The 23,537-nt window shown below is 39.5% G+C and overlaps 1 protein-coding gene across 3 annotated transcripts in view; it reads left to right on the forward strand.

The window, feature by feature from the left end:
• Positions 1 to 23,537, forward strand: part of HECW2 (HECT, C2 and WW domain containing E3 ubiquitin protein ligase 2) — a 407,924-nt gene that overhangs the window by 238,085 nt on the left and 146,302 nt on the right. For all 3 annotated transcript variants that reach the window (XM_068544743.1, XM_068544742.1, XM_068544744.1), the window contains exons 3-5: positions 6,534 to 6,641; positions 15,562 to 15,656; positions 20,714 to 20,789. In XM_068544743.1, coding sequence (XP_068400844.1) covers positions 6,534 to 6,641; positions 15,562 to 15,656; positions 20,714 to 20,789 — 279 coding nt within the window. The remainder of the gene's footprint in view (positions 1 to 6,533; positions 6,642 to 15,561; positions 15,657 to 20,713; positions 20,790 to 23,537) is intronic.

The raw sequence follows: 23,537 nt of genomic DNA on the forward strand, positions 1-23,537 counted from the left end.
CTGACTATAAGTTGTATGTCGAGTTTTTACTTCAGAGAGGGGCGGTGTGCCTAACCCCTGCCTTTGTTCAAGGGTCAACTGTAATTTTAAAAAACACTAAATGAAATCATTTTCGGAAAGTATCATGGATTGCTAAAATAAGGCAAGAGTAAAGATTTTCAAAAGTTTTCTTGATCATGTTCCCACAATATTCACAAACAGGAATGAAAATTATATTAGAAGGATTTTAGGGCTTTTTGGGTGTGTGCTTTGCCTTTTTATTTACAGAACATGTACTGCCAACTAGATTTACAAGAGAACAAAGAATATGTGAGAGACATGAGTGGACAAGCTTCATATAAACCCTGCCAAACAAAATTAGATTTAGAAAAGATATTTAGGTACATGAATTAAACATCTTCAATGTTTCTTTTTGTAATTATATTCCAGCTAGAAAGTTACCTAAGTATCTAGAACATACACTCCTAGAATACAGACTCCATTGTAACTATAACAGATATTTTAATCTTAGTAAGAAGGGAAATAAAAATGTGGATGGGAAAGGGGGCAAGGAAGGCAATGGTCAAAGAGCAAAAGCAGACAAATATGTCTCATGGAAGCTGACATGTTTCTCGGTTGAGAGGAAGAAGCTAAAGGTCAAGGTGAGAGAAGGTGACTGATGGAAGGGTTTGAGTCAAGGGCACCACCATAATGGAGGGTAAAACCCTGGACAAGAAAGCAAGAAATACATGTGGGTTCAGAAAAGATGGCAGTAGGGAGAGGGAGAAACCAGGGAAATGGGGCTTGATGTCCTCCATGTTCTAGATGCCATAGTGTGTGTGGTACCCTGCTGTAAGTCAGAGGGTGGAAATTAGAGGATGTGAGGACAGTGAGACAGATTTGAATAGCTCTTAAGAGAAATGGGGAAGGGAAGTGGCCAAGTGTAAATGGAAAAATTGATAATTGGCTTTAAAGACCAATGACATTTCTTTGATCTATCAGAATCTTTATTCAGTTAAAGGAAGAAATAGATGTATAATTATGTCTATACGATACAGGTAGGGAATTTAGAAGCCTTTCTTTGGTGTACTGTTTTTATACTCAGTTATTTTTCTTATTTGGAGTGGGGGCATTTTAAAAAGATTGAGTCATCTAATACAGATGTTAAATGAGGGTGAAGAGAAACAACTTACACAATCTGGGAAAAAATATTCTGTCCTCCAATATCCATAAAAAATAGACCTGAGCAGAGAAATGCTGTCACTGAAAAGATGTTCTTGGGCTAGCCTAGGATGGATTGCAACCTAAATGAAGGTGTTAACCTACTTAAGGAAAAAAGGTTTAGTCTGAAGGACAAGTTAAAATTGGTCTTCTTGAAACAAAGACAAGGGGTGAGTCATTCTAGGTATTTTTTAGAATGGTGCCACCGAGGCTGGTCAGAGCTCTGCTGGCTCGCGTCAGTAGGAGCTGGAGCTGTGGGGGAGACTGTGAGAGCCGCCACAAAATAATTTGAACTCTATGCCACCACACTGGTTTATTTCTAAGGGTTTTACATTTTCATTTAAGAATAGCTGCCACTCAGTAGCAGGAGTGCTAGTATCTGTCAGGGATGATGAATTTTCAGAAACATAATCTCATTGGAGAAAGATTTCCATCTAGAATAACCAGAATATTAACCAACTTGGGTAACTTCTAAATGACAGACACTATGCTTGGTGGGGAATAAGACCTTCCCCATGAAGGTTTACAGATTTGTTTCTTGCTATGGCATCTGGGCTTAAAAAAAAAAATCAGAACAGACCCATCAAGCTTCTGCTCTGGGCCTGTTCATCCTAATTCTGACCCATTTCTCATCATATATGCGACATTTGAGTTCCCTATGGGCCTGAATACTCATGGTACATTTTCGACATTTTGCTTCAAGGGGCTAGCCTTTATTTCTTTAAATATCATATATTTAACCAAATGGAGTTGTCCACATAACCTATGAACCAATGATAGGAGTAAAAGTCAGAGATACATGTTTTATCCCAACCCACACGAGCTGGTGGGTGAACTGAACCCGTAACTCTAGGTCTCTTTCTTGGTGAGGGGTCTGGGGAGGAAGCACCCATAACTCATCCTCCCTTATTTCCAACTTCTGAGACCAAGGATAGATATTTGTGCAGTGCAGTATTTCTACCTCAAAGTGAATATAACTGGCAAAGAAAAGGTTATTAGTGGCCTTTCTTGGGACAAGAGATGCTGGCACTGGTTCTCTGTCAAAATTCTCCTCCAGGGAACATGTAAGGGGTTGTGTCAAGCCTCAGGCATCACTTCTGTGTGGAGCTCAGTCCTCTCACGATATCTCCTCATCCCATTACCCCCACCCCCTCCTATTTCTGCTCCTTAGTGCCCCATCTTCTCAGGGTCATTATGTCAGAAGTGTGTACTTGGTTTGACTTAACTGATGGCTTGGGGAGAAAAAGTTTAGTAATAGCAGAAGTGCAAACCCTCTTACAGAGAGGTCACACTTTAACAAGTACAAATTTATTAATGTTGCTTTTTATCATTGTGATCCTAATGCATGCTCCTTAAAATGAGATTTGATGTTGCCTCATCTTTCCTGAGGCCTCAAGAGGAAAGTGACACAACAGTATTTTCAGAAAATGTCCCATGTGCATAGCCGTGTTTTTTAAAAAAAGCATTTTGAACAGCTGGACACCTTCTACTCCCTGTGTCTGTGTTCTGTTCCCTGCAGGGTCCAGCACCTTGCATGTGAGCAACAGCTAATACAATACATTTGTTTGTGAAAACATGAGAGTCCCTGTCCCTTTGCCAGCAGCTCTGCCCAGTATGTTTTAGAAAGGAAGAAACTACCTTTGTTGTCTAACCTGGAGAAGTGATGCCATCTCAGCAATTCTGGGTCAAGTCAGGCATGATGCATCTAAATCACTGAGTGATTTTTTTTTTTTTTTAAGTCATGTTCCTTGCTTTTTTTTTTTTTTTTAAATTTTATTTATTTATTTATTTTTATTTATGGCCGCGTTGGGTCTTCGTTTCCGCGCGAGGGCCCTCTCCAGCTGCGGCAAGCGGGGGCCACTCCTCATCGCGGTGCGTGGGCCTCTCACTATCGCGGCCTCCCCTGTTGCGGAGCACAGGCTCCAGACGCGCAGACTCAGTAATTGTGGCTCACGGGGCCAGCCGCTCCGCAGCATGTGGGATCCTCCCAGACCAGGGCTCGAACCCGTGTCCCCTGCACCAGCAGGCAGACTCCCAACCACTGCGCCACCAGGGAAGCCCCTCACTGAGTGATTTTTAGGATGGTAGTTGTGTCTATTAGGAATTGTGTTCAGCTGCAAGTAACAGAAACCCAACCACAGGAGCTTAAGTAAATAGGAATTTATTTTTGCCTCGGTAGCAAAAAGCCTGAAGGCCATTCAGGGCTCAAAGGATCATCATGGATGCTTCCAGCTTCTTTCTCTGCCATTCTTAGTATGTGGCGCTCATCTAAGGAGAGGGGAGGGGGGAGAACAAAAAGATTATTGAGTCTGTCCTTTTATCAATCAGAAAAATAACAGCTTTCCCAGAAGTCCCAACCAGTAGAATTCTACTACGTCTCACTGGCCACATGCCACCCTTAGCTGCAAGGGATTCTGGAGAGGCATCTATTTTTAACTGAGCACATTGTTACCTTGGACAGAATTGGGGTTCAGTTGACAAGGAAGAGGATCAAGGGATAGGCAGTGAGCAGGATCTGCCCTGAGGAGCCACATGACGTCTTTCAAATCCAGTTTTAGGTGATTGTCTGAGTGCCTTCTAAATATCAGTGTTGTGGTTCTATTTTTGTGATGGAATGGAGTGGATCGCCTTGCGTTGTTTATCTACGAGGGGAGGTGATGCCCTGAATCAGTTATGCCTTTCCATTCTTACAAGAACAGTGGCTGCTTCTTGGCCTTTTCACAATAAAGAATCTTTGACTTATACTGTGCTGATTACAGATAGCAGGAAAGGACCATTCCTCCCAAACTTCTTTGACTTCTCAGTGTGATGAAACCAGTGGGCCCCAAGGACAACCATTGGATTGAAATCCAGTGGAACTGAATTATCCGACCCCTCACCTGGCCCACTTTCTGTTTCTTTTATGTTCATAAGAAGTGAGGTTTTTCTTCTCAGGACTATTCCCTTGGGCTTGGGACCTTTTCTCTCCTCTCTCTTATTTTAGTGGATCTCTTACTTCACCCTGTTGGCTTAATTCCAGCTCTCAGTTAAAGTGTATCCCTAATCTTCCCTCCTGGGAAAGGGATTTGGGGAAGCAAATAAGGTACATCTGATTTTAAGAGCCAGTATCTCTGCACACATTTTTGTGTACCTATAAAACTCTGAATGGTCTCTTTTTCATGTTTTTAGTTTCATTTCCTATTCCAGGGCCCTAGGACAGAACTTCAAACTAGTGTGATGTGAGCAAGTTAAAGAATGTGAATCCCTTCCGCCTTCAGGGTGGGGCAGAGCCTGGGGCAGCCAGAGCACCCCTACTATAATCTTAAGTTGTAAGTGTCTCTTTCATGTACTCCAGTGTGTCCTACAAATATTACCATCTTCTTAGTGCCATGAGGTCAGAGAGCTTGGAGAATGCTACTTTCAGGCTGTTCTTTGGATCTGTTCTTTCTGTCCTTCTTCCTCTTTCCTTTTCTTGTATTGACTCAAGGTCTACTGCTACCGACCTTTTGTAAACGATTGTCCTAGCCAACCTGATAACTTAGTTGGTGTCTCCTGAACACTGTCCATGGCCAACCTGTGCTGTGTCTTGACTCAGTTTCATAGCTCAATGTCCCTTTGTTTCATCCCATCTTGATTCTGTTACATTCTACCAGCTTTGCTCTTCCATTTCTTTTTTTTTTTTTTTTTTAATTTAACATCTTTATTGGAGTATAATTGTTCTACAGTGGTGTGTTAGTTTCTGCTTTATAACAAAGTGAATCAGCCATACATATACATATATCCCCATATCTCCTCCCTCTTGCATCTCCCTCCCACCCTCCCTATCCCACCCCGCTAGGTGGTCACAAAGCACTGAGCTGATCTCCCTGTGCTATGTGGCTGCTTCCCACTAGCTATTGATCTTACATTTGGTAGTGTATATATGTCCATGCCACTCTCTTACTTTGTCCCAGCTTACCCTTCCCCTTCCCCATGTCCTCAAGTCCATTCTCTACGTCTGCATCTTTATTTCTGTCCTGCCCCTAGGTTCTTCAGAACCATTTTTTTTTTTTTTAGATTCCATATATATGTGTTAGCATACGGTATTTGTTTTTCTGTTTCTGACTTACTTTGCTCTGTATGACGGACTCGAAGTCCATCTACCTCATTACAAATAACTCAATTTTGTTTCTTTTTACGGCTGAGTAGTATTCCATTGTATATATGTGCCACATCTTCTTTATCCATTCATCTGTCGATGGACACTTAGGTTGCTTGCATGTCCTGGCTATTGTAAATAGAGCTGCAATGAGCATTGTGGTACATGACTCTTTTTGAATTATGGTTTTCTTAGAGTATATGCCCAGTAGTGGGATTGCTGGGTCGTATGGTAGTTCTATTTTTAGTTTTTTAAGGAACCTCCATACTGTTCTCCATAGTGGCTGTATCAATTTACATTCCACCAACAGTGCAAGAGGGTTCCCTTTTCTCCACACCCTCTCCAGCATTTATTGTTTGTAGATTTTTTGATGATGGCCATTGTGACTGGTGTGAGGTGATACCTCATTGTAGTTTTGATTTGCACTTCTCTAATGATTAGTGACATTGAGCATCCTTTCATGTGTTTGTTGGCGATCTGTATATCTTCTTTGGAGAAATGTCAATTTAGGTCTTCTGCCCATTTTTGGATTGGGTTGTTTGTTTTTTTGATATTGAGCTGCATGAGCTGCTTGTAAATTTTGGAGATTAATCCTTTGTCAGTTGCTTCGTTTGCAAGTATTTTCTCCCATTCTGAGGGCTGTCTTTTCGTCTTGTTTATGCTTTCCTTTGCTGTGCAAAAGCTTTGAAGTTTCATTAGGTCCCATTTGTTTATTTTTGTTTTTATTTCCATTTCTCTAGGAGGTGGGTCAAAAAGGATCTTGCTGTGATTTATGTCATAGAGTGTTCTGCCTATGTTTTCCTCTAAGAGTTTTATAGTGTCTGGCCTTACTCTTCCTTTTCTTTTGATAAAGGATTTTATAGATGGGAGCTCACCCAACCCCTTTCTTATATATCATCTCATTGCTGGTTGACGAGCAATCGTACCCTTTGTTCTTTGCAGTTTTGTCTTTTGGCAACAGTGACCAACCTGGCCAAGCCCGGACGTGCCATCTCCTTTCCACCTTCCCACCCTCCTCCCTAATTCTCCTGTATAAATGCAAGTGTAGAAATTCAGGGTAATCTGCTGGGAGGAAGTAAGTCATTAACAATAGCGTTCATTAATATTTCCCCTTTATTTTTTTTCCATTTATTTTAGAACTTGTATTAGTCTTTGAGCTAAGGAAAGACAAAGAGGTTATAATTAAGATTAAAAAGTGTTTCTTTGTTTTTTTCAGATGAGAATTCTCCAGCCAACTTCTGGGATTCTAAAAACAGGGGTGTAACTGGAACACAAAAAGGACAAATTGTATGGAGAATTGAGCCTGGGCCCTATTTCATGGAGCGTAAGTAACTAAGTGTGAAATATAAGTTTGTGATTGAACATTGCAGAAGTATGCAGAAATCTATGGAGTCTTTCCTGAATTTTATTGTAAAGGTTTTGGGCTCTGGTTTATACATGTATGCCATGTTGCCCCAAACTGGAAAATATATTGTTTTGGAAAATACTCATTAGAGAATGTTCATATAATTTGAAAAACTTGTGTGTGTAAAATGTACCTGATGAATGTATGGTATATAAATTATGTATGGTTATTTTAATACTTTACACATTTTTATATACCCTTATATCTCATTTATAATTAATATTATATTAATTACAAGGAGCAGAAAGAATAATTCAAGATTTCAGTTACTCTAAGAATTTTATTTGCCCGTAGAATACTTCACTATTATTTTTCCCAGCAGGAGAATAAGTTTTGCATTTGGGTCTTGGTCTTTCCAAGTGTAGATGAGATAGTGTGGGGCACACTGCCATAGAGGTCATTTACTAGGAATCAGAAATTGACTGCAGATAACCATTATCCAGTTGATCTGATTTATATTGATACTTACTTATAAATACAAATGCTTATATATAGTACTTATATGTAGTATTATATATATAAATGATTTACTAGTTGGTCCAGGTTAACTTCTACATTTACAGAATTTATTTTTCTTTAATGTAGAAAAAAATGAGCTCTTTAAAATTTTTCTGAGCTGTTTAGCTCTGTGTAAGAATTAAATTTTCTATAGGCAAGGGATTTAATATAAGAAAGAGAGAGTGTGTGGATACTGGTACTTAAGAATGGTAGTTATTAAACCATAAAATATAAAGTAAGTTTGATTAAATGGAAATCTGATGTAAGCATGTCTTTTTTGAAACATGTAAAACTTCTATAATATAAAAAGTCATTTTAAAAGATTAACATCTATTATTTTGAATTGCCATGAAAGACACCAGATAATTTCTTTGACCATCCTTACTGGTAGGTCAGCATTTCATAGTTTTCTCGAATCCCACTTCTGTCCTCTAAGGGCTGTCTTTTTTTTCATAGTTCAATTTCTGGCTAGATCTTCTCCTTACATGGAATGTAGTTTTTAAGGGAAAATGCTCATGATATAACAATAAGCGGGAAGCAGACACATACAGCATAATCCCAGCTAATACAGCATGTAGGAAAAAGTCTGGAAGGAGATTTGCCAAAATGTGAACAAGGGTTGTATCTGGGAGGTGAGATTATGGGTGATTTGTTTTTATTGCCTATTTCTACTTCTCTTTACTTTCCAACATTGGTCCAGCTGCCATTACTAAGTAATGAGAAAAATAAGTGATAAAAGAATCTGGTGAAAATGGAATGGGAAATAGCTGGGTTTACTTTCAGTGTAATTCCTCCTTTGAAAAGATCCCAGGGCTTAAGAGGATGATCTAGCTGAGAAGTATTGCCAACTGAACTTCAGGGAAAAAGGCAAAGCAACCTTCCTGTTTGTTTTAAAATGCTGAAGACGGCTAGGAATGGTTGCCTGTTGATGGAGTGCGCAGATTCACATTATGGGGCTCATGTGAACACCTGGGAAGAAATCAGTACCACACACTGCTATAGTTTGTAACATTATGTATAAAAAACCCATTTACAGAGTATCCCACTTGACATGATTGATTTTCTTTCTCCATGAAGTATGAATTAGAGATTCATAATGTCCTGTCTGATTAGGGTATAGTAAACATCTCTGGCATGACACAATTTTTTCTTTACATCTCAGTCTTAGTATTTAACAGAAATGGGCTTGATATTGAAGCTAGGAATTGGGAATGCTTTTGCTTTTCTCCTCTAATTTAGCATTTCCACCTTAATTCTTCACACACAAAATTGGGGGTATTGTGTAGCATGGTTGTAAAACTGGAAATATTTAGTAATGCATTTTTAAGGACTGAGAAAAGTTGTATAAGTTAAAGTGAAAGACAGTGAATAGGAATTACAGAAAGATTTGGCTTTAGAATAAGTTTATCTTCATTCATCAGAATGGGATCTCCCCCAGCACACATCCCTATCCTTTCAAAATCCATTCATTGTAAAAACCTCAGGTGGTGTTTATATCAGTGCTTAGAAGTGTAGTCTGTGTCTCTTAGATCTCTTAGACATCAATTTTTTTACCCCATGTCTGGCTAGAGCAGACCTAAGGGGACTTCCCAGCATAATGAAGTTTTGCTTGAATCTCTGGAGATGATGGTGTGAAACAAAAAAACCGGGATTGGGGGGATGGGTTAAAAACTTCTATGTTTTCAGCCTCTGATCTTGAAAACTTATGACATTTAAAAATTTTTGCTTTCATCTTCAGAGAGAAAATTTATCTTTAGCTAATCAGAAGTCCAAGCAAAGTAAATTCTCTGAAAATTGACCTGAGTTCATGGGCAAACCTGGATTTGAGCACTATTTAACCTGTTTCTGAAAGTAAAGATGGCTTTGGTTTATCTGAATAAACTCCAGAGGAGGCAGGAGGCCCAGACTTATATTATTATGGGACCTACTGGAATGAATTTGAACGACAAAGACAGGTTTAATTCTGAGTAAATGACCTTCCTAGACATTGGAGAGGAGGATCAGCTTCATCTGCACTTACTTGTCATAGGACTGTCACAGTTCCTCAAATGAGCTTATGCTTGCAGAAAATGAATGGGTCACCTGGGCAATGTGTATTCTTGAGTTTTGAAATGTAAGAGGTTTCAGAAATTGTCTTGGCATGCTAGGATATCTATTTTATTCTACATAGTCTTTCATAGACTATGGTCATTCATTCATTCATTCAGACCTGCTTTTTGTCCTTCCTTCATTTCTTCTACTCATCTGTCCATCTATGTCCCCAACCATCGTGAAGTATTTAGCTAAGTGTCAACTTTGTGCCAGGCAGTATTCGAGAACTCACTGATTCCTGGATCAGTGAATAAGCTTAGAAATAGTCAGCTTCATTGCTGTTTACTGAGCTGCTTTGTGATCATTAATGATAATAACAGGACATTGCCATTTGTATGAATTATATAGTGCTTTCACATACCTTACCTGTCTCAGCCCTAGGAAGTGGACAGGATTAGGAAACTGCATAGCAGAGGTGCATGTGGCTTGTGTAAGTGAGAGCCTCATCTCTGATTGGCGCTCAGGTTAGCGTGCTTTCTAATATGCGGTGCCTTGCCCAAACAGAACCTTTGTGGGTGACTTTTTATTGGGTGGGGGGAAAGGGGTGGCCTCAGCCTCTTATTTGTACTGTCAGAGCCCCTGCTCTAACCTCCATTCATAAGCCCCTTCCCACCAACATCAGAAGGGCCTTTTTGCCCCTTAGATGGAGGTTTGGTGCTTTTCATTCTCTGCCAGCATACTTTACGTTTTATTGCCTATTTCTACTTCTCTTTACTTTCCAACATTGGTCCAGCTGCCATTACTAAGTAATGAGAAAAACAAGGTCCAGTTACTTCTCTAATCCTATTAGGTTCTTCCACATTATACTGATATTGTCTGTCTTTGATTTTCAAGATTGTTTTTCTGAGTTTTAGCAGGGGAGGGCCTGGCCCTTTCAGGTTGCATTGGCCCTTGTTAAAGAGAAGACAACCTGCGGTACCGTATAAACAGGTGAGCACGTCCCTAGAAATGTGGGTAAATTTCCTCAAAAGCATGAGAATTAGAATGTGTTTACTCTTTCCCAACTTGTGGCCTCTGAATAAAAGAGCTTATCAGTAGGAATCATAATATTAAGAATATAATAAAGGCATAAAGGCAGTGGTTAAAATCATGTTTTCGAATAAATTCCTATTAGCTTGATTTTTTTTTTAGATTATTCTATTTTAATGAAACAGAAATGATTAAAGGAAGAAGAACATTTCCATTCCATCCATCTTTACGGTTCAAAATAGTCAACTTCTAAAACTTGAGGAAAATCCAGATTTTCTAAATAGGAGCAAGCTATTAACTACTACCTAAGTGAATCTTGTAGCTATTTAAGGTGATGGATGGTGTTTCAAAGATCCCAGTCTTTGAAACAAAACGATTTCTTGCAGGGAGTGGCCTGTAGAACCTTTTTCCGAGAGGGCTTGGAATCTTATACCAGTGCCTAGAATTAATGTAGCTGAGTTGAGATTGCTTTTTAAAAATAAATTTTGAACAGATAATAGATGAAAAGAGTATAATGTTAAAAAGACACAAAAATGAAAGTAAATTATCTCCCCAGCTTCATGCCCCAGTCACCAGTTTCCCCTCCCTGAAGGCAATCAGTTTTACCAGTTTCATGTGATCGTTCTAGAAGTATTTTATTCATATACAAACATGGAAATATTTTCTTCCTTTAGGCAGATGGTAGAATGATTGCTTTAAAATGCAATGTCAGAATGACACAATTACAGAAACCCCTTTACTTGGGAACAAGTTTAAGTTCTTTCTACCTTCCCAGTCACCCCCAACAAGTACAAAGTGCCATCTTTGGACAGTGGTCACCCCCCCATCTGTGGTGGACGTGGAGCTGGCACGCTCTTGCTCTGGGGGACCTCTTCCTTTGTATTTAATGGAAGCTGGTAAGTTAAAATTTTAAAAATAAAAGCCTTTCTATGTCTTATCAGCATTTAAATAGAGGCAGCTAAATCTTTTAGTAACTCTATAAACGAAAGTGTCCAGAAGATTATTGAAAGGGGCCAAAATATATTTCTGTGATTCATGACTGGCTTCAGCTGTTCAGAAGGGACCTGAGAGAGAGAAGATGCCACTCGGCAATGCTTTCCTCCTTCCGGGAGCTGGCCCAGACTGTAGGTCCTTCTAGGTTAATGTGGGAGGCCTCACCCTTCTCCTGGTTCACTGCCTCTAAGGCAACATTTTTTTTTATTGAAGTATAATGGATTTACAATGTTGTACCAATCTCAGCTCTACAGCAAAGTGACTCAGTTATACACATATAGACATTCTTTTTTTATATTCTTTTCCATTATGGTTTATCCCAGGATATTGAATAGAGTTCCCTGTGCTATACAGTAGGACCTTGTTGTTTTTCCATTCTAAATGTAATAGTGTGCATCTACCAACCCCAAACTCCCAGCCCATCCCTCTCCCTTCCCCCCTCCCTCTTGGCAACCACAAGTCTGTTCTCTATGAGTCCGTTTCTGTTTTGTAGATAGGTTCATTTGTGCCATATTTTAGATTCCACATATAAGTGATATCATATGGTATTTGTCTTTCTCTTTCTGACTTCACTTAGTGTGATAAGCTCTAGTTGCATCCATGTTGCTGCAAATGGCATTATTTCGTTCTTTTTTATGGCTGAGTAGTATTCCATTGTATATATGTACCACATCTTCTTTATCCATTCACCTGTTGATGGACATTTAGGTTGTTTCCATGTTTTGGCTATTGTGAACAGTGCTGCTATGAACATAGGGGTACATGTATCTTTTTGAATTGTAGTTTTGTCTGGGTATATTCCCAGTAAGGCAACATGTTTTTATAAGCGGTAGCTTTGGAGAAAATACTCTTCTTTTTTTATAATCCAAAGGAATAGTTATATGTATTCCCCCTCCATAATTTGAGGCCTAATTAGCTGCCACATCAGGCTGTGGAGAAACCGTTGTCAGGTAGAGTGCTCCTTAGTCCGTATCCTTCATCTTTCCTGCCTGTGAGCAGGGCTGGCCCTGTGGCCAGTGGCTCCTCCCTTATCTGATGCTCCATCATCACGCCCATGTTTGCTTTCACCTGTTCTTGTATCTGTTTCTCAGCAGTAGCTTTCTGGTCTCCTCTTACAGTTAGAGTTTAAAATTGTAGCTAAAATAGAAGCATGAGTACCAACTTCTCTTTTCCGCCCTTTTGAGTAGTCTTCCCAGTTACCTCTTCTCATAACTAAAATGTTCAGGGACATTAATCAAAATTCTGCTCTCTCTTCTCTCTCTTCCTCAGAGGGGATGTTGCTTAGTTACACCATTCTTTAAAATCTTGAGTGACCTCTAAAACACTAAATGATATGTGAAGATGAAACCTCCCACTCAGCATGAAACATTCGTCTATTTTAGGGGCAGAAGTCTCCACTGGTGTCCTCCTGAACAGTCGAGGTGCAAGCAACTAGTTCTGTCTGGTACTGGGTTTTTCTCTCTGGTGACCAGGACCAGCCTATGCATTTGGTTTTGTAACTGGTGATCTGTGTAAGTCCCCTTGGCTTTACACTGAATCTTAAAGCATTGTGAAGCTGTCAGCTCTGCGGGGGGTTTTTTTGTTTTGTTTTTTTAAAATTAATTAATTAATTAATTAATTAATTTATTTATTTATTTATTTTTGGCTGTGTTGGGTCTTCGTTCCTGTGCGAGGTCTTTCTCTAGTTGCGGCGAGTGGGGGCCACTCTTCATCGCGGTGCGCGGGCCTCTCACTATCACGGCCTCTCTTGTTGCGGAGCACAGGCTCCAGACACACAGGCTCAGTAGTTGTGGCTCACGGGCCTAGTCGCTCTGCAGCATGTGGGCTCGACCAGGGCTCGAACCCGTGTCCCCTGCATTAGCAGGCAGATTCTCAACCACTGCGCCACCAGGGAAGCCCCAGCTCTGCGGTTTTTGGTGATCATGTCCACAAAATCTGCTGTCTACAATGAGAATGAGTTTATCTTATAGTTTCAGGGATTCTAATTTATCACGGGGGTTGGAGATTTTTGTTTTAGCAAGAAGTAAAGTAACAGTCAGAACGGGTCAGCTAGCAAAGCTGGTCTGGCTAGCAGCATCTACAGATAAAAATAAGCAGACACTTTTTGGGGTCTGTTTGTTTCCTAGTCTTTTACCTCGCTGACTATTAAAACATTAGAAAAGAGGAGGTGGCATCCTAACTTGAGAGGGAGTTCGGGGAAGATGTCTTGTAAAAATGCACTTCTCTTTATTGAAAAACAAGCTGCTCACTGACTGGCCATTGGCTGGGTCTGTGAGGCACTGCTGCAGGCAGATTCACAGACTGCTGGTTCCCGGCATGTAGAACATGATACTAATGAGCTCATGCCCGCAGAATTCAGTCCTCCCGCCTGTCACCGAGCTTGTTCTGCTTTGACAGGCCTTGTGCATGTTACTTAGCTTTGTCCTTGCAGAATACATGCTATTGGTCTTGAAGGAAAGCAAGTGGGACAGCGGTTTACTCAGATCTATAGTTATTACATTTCCATAATCACCAAAAACCTGTGTTAGTGCTCACTCAAGTCACTTATGTCGGGCTCCAGGGGATTCATAGTAAAGCTAGAATTGCTGCCAAGGTCGTCTTGCTGGTCCTCAAGCCAGCATGCTCATTCCTGCTTCCCTGTTTTTGCCACTACTCACTCCTAACTCTCTCCAACCCCATTTTTCTCAGCTGAACGTTTGAGTTCTGTTTGTTCCATGAGACCTTTCTGACTCCACTGTGCCCTCACGTGGAATATTTTCCACGATCTCCACGTTTCTACCTGGCACTCTGCCTCTTCAGTGCTTCTCTTCTGGATTTTGTCATCTTAACAGCTGTACTGTAAAACACCTGCTAGACCAGAAACCTCTCTCTGATTCCCTTGCGCTGTCTAGCATAGTGCTGGGCGTGGTAAAAATCTTTCACTTCATGAGGCCAACTATGTTGTGAATCACTGCATCGTGATTAACGTACGTAATGGAAAGACTCGATATTTTACCCATGGTAGATCTTTTTTTTGAGATTTAGTATTTTTTCATTGATGGGAAATAATATATTTTTATATGTAATATTCCTAAATATTCCTATATAAGTTCCTAAAGTAGGATTTCTCTTTAATCATTGTATCTTTTTCTTAAAATAAGCAAACCAGTTACTCTGTAGGAGACCATTTGGTGCTGTCAGGAAAGTCAGTGCAAGATTAGTTTCCTTGGGGAATCACATCGAGTGGTCCCACTTTAATAATCCAGGTGACTCAGTTGAGAGGGTAACTCCACTCCTATAGGCTAGGACTCTCCTCTGCAGCCTGCCCATCAGCGTCATTGCCTATATTAAATGACACCTTGGGAAAAAAGACATCTCACAGTGAAACTTCAGTGACTCAGATGCTCTGTATACAGAGAAATTTCAGTGACTCTGGGTTTTATCTTTGACACTTGTTGGCTTCATGGTAATTGTAGTTACTTTCCAAAAACAAGAATTGACATTTGTATTGCTTTTTATCAAGTTCAAATTATATAGTGTATAGATATATATACATACACACGCACCTATAGTTATATCCAATATATATACATACACCCGTACACACCTGTGGAGATGTAGATATATATTTACTGGTGGTTCCAAAATATGATCCCTACTAGTGGCTACATTTAAGTCACTTGGGAAATTAAAATAATACAGGTCCCCAGACCCTCTCACCACAGAGTCTCCTACAGCATTCTTTTATACTCTGTTAGTCTGCTCTTTTTTTATTCCCATTGACAGCTGCAGTCTGTCTATATTGTAGAGGATAGGAGTGAAGGCTTTGGAATGGGGCAAAGCCCCATTTGATGGGGGTTGAGTCCTGACTCTGTCGTTTCTTGCTTGTTTGACCTTCGGCAAACCTCGATACTTCAGCTGTTCTGTGGGGACAAGAATTTCTGCCTCCCGAGGTAGATATGAGGGGTCAGTAACAATGGGGGCAGAGACGCAGCCCTGTGGTCCATCAGCAGCTCCTCAGTGAGTGGTAGCTAGTCTTATTCTTATCTCTACACTACTTATATTTTGGCGTGTTGTTTTTGTGCACTGTTTTTCTAATATATTTGGGGTGTTCTTAGAAATTTTCAGAGAAGCCTATAAAATCAAACAGGAATTGGTATAATCTGTTGCCTCTGACTGGAAAAGAAGGGATCGCTCAAAGAGTCCTGAGTGGGATTTTCTGAGAGGTGGCGAGGTGGATTTCCTCAGGTGATGCCTAAGGGACTTGTTTCAGTGTTTAAATTACTGTTTTTCTCCAATCAATTTACAGCGGAGATAAAAATCTGTTTCAAATACTACCACGGCATTAGTGGAGCCCTGCGAGCCACGACCCCCTGCATCACGGTGAAGAACCCCGCTGTGATGGTGAGTGCCCCTCAGGCTGCTTCCTTGAGCCTCAGTCCCGGAGGCCTTGGTTTCTATTTTTGCCCGTGCAGCTCTGGCAGGGTTATGGGAAACAATGCAAAGGAAACACATAGCAGTGTGGGCGCCGTTTTGGGAAAGGAAATAACTTACAGGATGGCTTAACTAAATCCATAATGTAAACCAGTGGGAAAATATGGCTTGAGTTATAATAATTCTGTATATAGTCAACTCTCCAGGGAACCTATTCCTGAAGGAAATTGGTGAGTGCCCATCCATCATGGAAGGTTCTTTTTAAACTTTGTCAGGGTGGCCAGTTGGTAGGAAATGGTGGCGTTTTGCATCTTATGTGAATTTAATTTACATGAACTCAGTGAGTAAAAGAGAGAGAGAAAAAAAATTTAAGTAGTGGGTGATTCTCCCTGCCAGTCAGTTTAACAGACTTTTACCCCAAAGAGAGTGTGAGATGGGGATTACGAATGTGCCGTTCCTGCAGGACAGAGTGTGGGATCCCTCTTGATGCTGAATTGAACTATAGTGCTTAAAGGTACCACACATAAGTTTGGTATCACGTGGCCACTCAACAGAAGCCAACCTTTTCACCAGGTCCTCAATTAAAGAAAGCGATATCTAACTTAGCTTCGGAGGAAACTGATTGTGCTGGACTTTTGAAGGAAAGTATGTCCATTTCCAACATGGTACTTTCTTAAGAATTACTTTTCACTATTTCATGATTTTTCACTTCACCAACTAACTTTAGAATCTAACAGCTTCACAGGATGCACTCCATTGTACATGGGTGGTTGAACTCAGATGATTCTTGGAGTCCAAGATATATAAATCATTGCAGTGTTTATAAGTCATTAATAACAATCAGGTCGTGAAAGTATAGAAGAAAATTATTGACTCTCATAATATAGAATCTTCATAATATTGTGTGTGTTTGTACACATTTATAGATGCATGCATTTTTGGAAATAAGCAAGTGAACAGGTTGACTCCCTGAAATTCAGAATGTAATCTCTGCAGGTGGCATTTTGAAATTGTCTGGCCCACCAATACAATATCAAGCAGTCTTTTCCTTTCATTTATTCATTCAAACAAATATTCACTGGGTGCCTACTAAGTGCCAGACATTATACCCACCACTAGGAATGAAATGATAAGCAAAAACACAGCCCTTGCTCTCACTGGTCTGGTGGGGGAGAGAGACATCAATTAAACTGAATTGTATTTATTTGAGTGATAATTACTATGAGGGGCAGTGAAATGGGGCTATGAGAGCATATACTAGCAGGATTCATCCTGCTCAGGAAGGTCTTGGAAAGCTTCCCTGAAGAAGGCATGTTTTCAGGACAATCTGAAGGATGAGTAGAAGTTACTTAGGTGAAGAGGGGGAGGGAAGAGCATTTTAGGAAAGGGAACGGTATGTGCAAAATTTTCAATATCTAAGTACTCTGTTCACATTTGAATTATATTTGAGTTCCTATTATAGTGAACAAAGTATAGAATATTTTTAAAAAACCCACATTTACTGTATAAGACTTTGAAGGTTCACAAGGAGAATAACAATTGTTGACTACAAAGCCTGCCATGTCACAGTAAGCCCTGGAACACACTATAATTAATATTCTAAAAAGAAAAATTATAAAACTAGAAAAGTGGGGCTGTTTATAATAAAACGTTTGAAAAATTAACTATGTGTGAAATTAGATGATAGCTTCCAAACACGACTTTCTGGAGTCAGATTTTCTTGGATTTGAGCAGTTTCCATGATCAGATATCACTGACGGCCGGGAACTTACAGCCTGGTGAGCATTGATCTTGTTCCATTGATTTTGCATTGAGATTATTCTGTCAAAGCCTGTGGATAGTTGGAGATAATTAATTTGCTTCAGACAGGTTTTAGAGCACCTTAAAAGCTTCATAGATACAGCACTGGCAATCATAATAGAATATTTTGGTTCAAAGGCTGACTAATGGAATTGGTGGTCAGTAGATTTCTGACGAAGCTTGAGACAGTTGGGTCTATATCTGCTATTGAGAGGCTGTGCCAATGGGCATTTCAGTGTGGGCTGTGCACTGTGTTTCTATGACAGCATGATGTTCACCTAGGAACATGACCTGTGTGTAGATATGGTACTGACTGACAACATCGATATTCACAAAGCTCATTTAGTAGGATCATTCCATGATGCAAAGAATAGCTGGGCAGTAGCAACCACATTTTAATGCTTGATGACACTGGGTTGGTTGGCTCTCACCAAGTGCATATGGTTTATTATATTGTGCTGTACCCCTCTGACTCATCATCCCTAGGTTAAATAGAGCAGAGACAGCACCCAACTGGCCAGATAGCATCGCTGTCTCTGCCTCATCCTGCTTTCACCACACACACACCCCTGGACTATAAAGTGGCAAACAGAGAGGTAGTACAGACTGCATCTGGGACAAACACTCAGCAACAGCTGCCCTTCCTGTGCCAGGCATCTCACAAACCGTGGCCTCCCCTCAAATGGACCACACTGCCCGGAGATGTGCCCCCTCCGAAAACATGATGTCTCTTCATGCCAAGTGAGAACAGTGAGACTTTGCTAAGATTCATAGTCTGTCATCATTCAAAGCCTACTTATAATGTTCTAAGAAATTATAGAAACGAAAGAAAGTGTCCTTGAATTCTCCTTTTAAAAATGTAATTCACTGTCTGGCAAAAGGCTAATATGAAACAATTCTCACATAATTCACAGATAAACATTGTCCTTTACAACAGCGTGGTAAAATGCTCATGTGAACTAATATTCAGAGAATTCAGCTTTATCATTCATGACCATAAAGCCAGGAAAGACCAACCTGACCACCAGATATAGGAACATCAGTGATAATAAACACATCTGTACTCAGTGTTTAGAGAGAGGTTTTTAAATAAACTCCCTTCATAGATTTAAGCCAGGAAAGCTCAGAAGTAATACTGTCAACCCGTATTGAAACAATACGTGGTAGTGAGTGATGGTCGCCTTTATCTGTCCCTGAAGCGAAGGATTTCCTGTTCCAAGTGACACATATCACTGTGTACTCTGATGAATGGCAATGACGTCAAAGTATGCATGACAGAGAAGACATAACTTTTTTTTATTCTTGATTCATTGCAAAAGGATATGTGAGAAAGGAGACTATATGATTAGGATGGCTGCTCTTTCCTTCCCTGTGGAGTTTCTCAGTTACTTCTTGCAGGACAATTTGCATCTGGATAGAACAAAGTAGAGATGCCTGGATGGTACCCTAGGCATATTGCAAATGATATGTGAAACAATCAGGAAGCAGTTAAATGTCACACAAAATAGTTTTGACTAAGGTACAAGAAGTAGAGAAGGAAATGGAAAATTTTTTTTCACGTTTTATTTATTTTATTTTATTTATTTATTTTTGGCTGCGTTGGGTCTTCGTTGCTGCTCACAGGCTTTCTTCTAGTTACAGCGAGCCGGGGCTACTCTTTGTTGTGGTGCGCGGGCTTCTCATTGCGGTGGCTTCTCTTGTTGTGGAGCATGGGCTCTAGGCACACAGGCTTCAGTAGTTGTGGCACGTGGGCTCAGCAGTTGTGGCACACGGGCTCTAGAGTGCAGGCTCAGTAGTTGTGGCGCACAGACTTAGTTGCTCCGCAGCAGGTGGTATCTTCCCAGACCAGGGCTCGAACCCGTGTCCCCTGCATTGGCAGGTGGATTCTTAACCACTGTGCCACCAGGGAAGCCCGGAAATGGGCATTTGTATGTCAAAATTTGAATGGAATTTATTTTGAAGCTCCTCAACTTGACTTGGATTAGTGAAAGTTTTATCTCTTGGTGGTGTATGATTTTTAAGGGAGGTGGGGAGTGCCACAAAGATAAGATGGAAGGATGTAATATAAACTTTGGAATTAAAATGTGGTTTCTATTTCTTGACTATTCAAAATACATTCTGCCTTCAAATCTGTCTCTTACAGTGTTCTGGACTTCTTTTTTAGAGGACCACAAAACCCTTTTTTCCTAGTGTACCATAAATTGAGCACTAATTGTACATAAATTGAGAGACTTAATCTGCTATGGTTTGTAAATGACTCGTTTCAAGTAAGATATAATTTACTCAGAAGCTTTTAGAAAAAGCTTTACAATACAATAATCAGTACAATAGGATTGCAAATTCTTATTATTGCTAATTATAATAGCATGTGCCATGTACCAGTAGCACAATAAAATAGGAGTCTACAAGGGCAGTGGGACATCCACATGGTCACTCAGAAATATTTAGCAAGAGAGGACAATTCTACATATATATGGATGAGTCTGATATAAATCACCTGTTTAGTTTATTCTAGGTTTTCCTAGTAAATCTGAAGGAATTTGATGTTTGATTTTTAAGTTAAGGGAATGTTTTAATACCATAATAGCAATATAAGTATGCTTACTACATGTCAACTATATTCTTTTTAAAAAATATTTATTTATTTTATTTTTGGCTGCGTTGGGCCTTCATTGCTGTGCGCGGGCAGTCTCTAGTTGCGGCGAGTGGGGGCTACTCTTCGTTGCAGTGCGCGGGCTTCTCATTGTGGTGGCTTCTCTTGTTGTGGAACATGGGCTGTAGGCACGCGGGCTTCAGTAGTTGTGGCTCGCAGGCTTAGTTGTGGCGCATGGGCTTAGTTGCTTCGCGGCATGTGGGATCTTCCCGGACCAGGGCTCAAACCCATGTACCCTGCATTGGCAGGCGGATTCTTAACCAGTGTGCCACCAGGGAAGCCCCAATATTCTTACCAAAGAAATAAAAGGACATAAAGTAGGTTGATTCATATCCCAGGGAACTTGGAAGCTCATACTGGTTACATTTTGGGTAAAGATTAAATTTAGGTATGACCCTTTCTCTAGTCTGTGAGAATCTGCATTTATGTCTCACTTCCAAGATTTGTAGCATATGAAAAGGCATATACAATACATTGATACAAAAATCATATTTGCAAATATATGTGTTTCCCTAAGAAATTTGAGAGGTACCATATTCCTGTGAAACTTCACATATGTGTTTTTTCTCTGCAGATGGGGGCAGAAGGCATGGAAGGAGGTGCTTCAGGAAGTCAGCATTCTCGAAAACTCGTTAGCTTTACGTTGTCTGGTAAGGATGTCTTTAAACATGATGTCCAGGTGAAAAGTGTGTAATTTCAAAGGCATGAATAGTCACTTCTGTCTACACTCTCATATATGATATGTGAGCAAGTTTTTTTTTTTTTTTTGGTAATACTTCTGGAAATTCAAGTATATCTCTTACCATGAAAAATTAGATTATTAATATAAACTCAGAAAGCTTCTAGCAAGTTGTCTTGTGATGAAAAGACCATAACTGTGTATACTTACTTAAAAAAAACTGTAATGTAACATGTGCTAAACCCACTGTAGAGCTTAGATTACTGAAAACAATTTGTGCTTGCCTCATCTAGAGAAAGGAAAAATTTGGAGACTAGTGAAAAAAAGCCAAGGGATACTCCTATTTCTGTGAAGGAATACATATAAAGAATTGAAAAGTGGATGAGACAATTTTTTGTTGTTTATTTTCTGGTTAGTAAAATATTCTGATTTTTTGTATATTTATCATACAACTGAAGCACTGCTTTTCAGGTTGTGAGTTGGAACTCATTGGTGATTTATAAGATTAATTTAGTTGAAACTAGCAATTAAAAAAAGAATAGAAAAAAGTCAGAGTTTAACCACCAAAGGGAAATGTTTTTCATAGAACACCAGTTTATACAAACTGAAAATTTCACACACAAAAATATACACACCTATGTATGTGTATAATGGGTTTCAAGATAAATGTATTTCATACATAGATCACTGTCAAAAAAAGTTTCAAAGCCACTGATTTAAAAAAATTAATCGGCAGTCACAAAGTCAAGAATACTCTAAGAAAATCAGTATTTGAAATGGACTTTTAAAACAGACGACCATACTACAATACATGTAAAATCAAGTCTAACAGATGTCTATCACTGTAAGATGTTTTGTTTTCATTTTTCCATTGTTGTAGTGCTTCTGAAATTTAAATTAGATTCACTTTTTCTTGGCTGCAAAAAAATGTTACGAATGAAAATAGAAAATTAAAATAGAAAGTTTCAAGAGTGAGAGTTAGAAGGCTGATCTTGAAAACACAAGTCCATGATGCATGAATATCACGTATAATGGAAGTGTGCACATTAGTTCATTGCTGGCCCACAGCCTATCTGTGTCTGTTCTAGCATGTTCCTTCTCCTCCCCTTCCCCCGCCATACAGGTTACTTACCATGAAAACCATTTTGCTTTGGTTCTCTGGCAAATCTCAGAGGCTGTAAACTGGTTCAAATTTGGCCAATAAATATATTTTGGTTGGAACCCTCAGGGTTTTAAAAATATCTAGATTTTTAGAAAAGCACTTACTACCACTGCCTGTGATACTACTCCCCACCCCCCTTATCTGTCTCTCTTCTGAAAACACTTCAGTTGGCTACTTGTGCTTTAGACCTTCACAGTTCTGGGGTGGTTGCAGGAAGAGAAATCATTTATAGATTTATTCGTTTATAGATACGGAACAATTGGCCAGCCTCCATGGCTCAGAAAACTTAGTTTGACCATACCACGGTCTTCTTAGTTTAGAAGCGTTGCCCTAAGCTTTCAAATGATCAATATCACTCTAAACATGACACACACATATTGATTTTGACTCCAGAGGGGCTGTTAATTAACCCACCATGGGAGAATGACCACGTAGAAGTTGAAAATCCCAGGACATTTTCCTAAAACGTAGGAAATAAGCTTTGGGGCACAGCCAAATGCTTTTTTTTATATACAGCTTTTTCCAACATCCACCTCAATACACATGGAGGCTCGCTACTTAAAATCTGTTTTATTTCTTACCATGTGATCAGCTATTTGCAGATGATGTATAGAAATGGCTAAAAATTATAGAAGATGAAAGCAATTCTATAATGGTAATTCTAAAAAATTCATCTGGTTGTAGCATATTGACAGTGGATGATAATATTTATGGAGTGCATTTAAGCACTGTAGAATGTCTGTCTGCAAATGTTCTGCTCTTGATTATCTATGGATAAGTAGGGACACAAATAATTGAACTCTACAGCTAAAACAAAAAACTGTTTTTTGATGACGATCTTAAACCTTTTCTCCAAGTAAGAAGGATATGTAACCTGTCATAACTTTGTGACTTTGAGTCCTTCTTTAGTCTATTAGGTGATATGGATATTTATGAGCAATAAAATATATAAAAGATAGAAGAGAGAGGCAAGAGATGGATAAAGTGAACTGAATAATCAGAGTACAAATAATTGGTAGTACATTGTGTTTATTTGTACGATGTCCCTTGTGGAAAAGGGTTAATAGTGACATCTTTCATCGCTGTGGCTTAATCTTCTGGTGGATGCTTTTTCTTCAAAGGAATGTTTTGCATGAATAATTTAGCTCTGTCAGACGTCATGGCAGCCATTTCTGTACATGTTACTCCTTGTTTACTGCAAAGAAATCCCTTCTTGAGAAGTAGATTTAATATCTAAAGAATGTCATTCTCTTGTCTGAGTCTGAGGCGAGCACAATCAAGAAAGGTAAGAAAATAAATATGTAAATTGCATTTTCTCTCAAAGCTATTTTATGCTAAATAAAGCCAAGTGAAAACATGCAGCATTATTAAATTGACAGTAAAATGCAAATGCTGTATTAATAATGACTCCATAGTTTAGGAAGTGCCAGGGATGGGAACTATGAAGCTAATGAGATTACAGCAGCTTCTCTGAAGTACTTGTCTAGTTCTTTACTCATCTTTCCCTTCTGCCACTGGCTTTTAGATCAAAGATCTTACTATATTTGATGCAGTGTT

The sequence above is a fragment of the Eschrichtius robustus genome, chromosome 5, assembly GCF_028021215.1.
Source record: "Eschrichtius robustus isolate mEscRob2 chromosome 5, mEscRob2.pri, whole genome shotgun sequence".
Classification (NCBI taxonomy): domain Eukaryota; kingdom Metazoa; phylum Chordata; class Mammalia; order Artiodactyla; family Eschrichtiidae; genus Eschrichtius; species Eschrichtius robustus.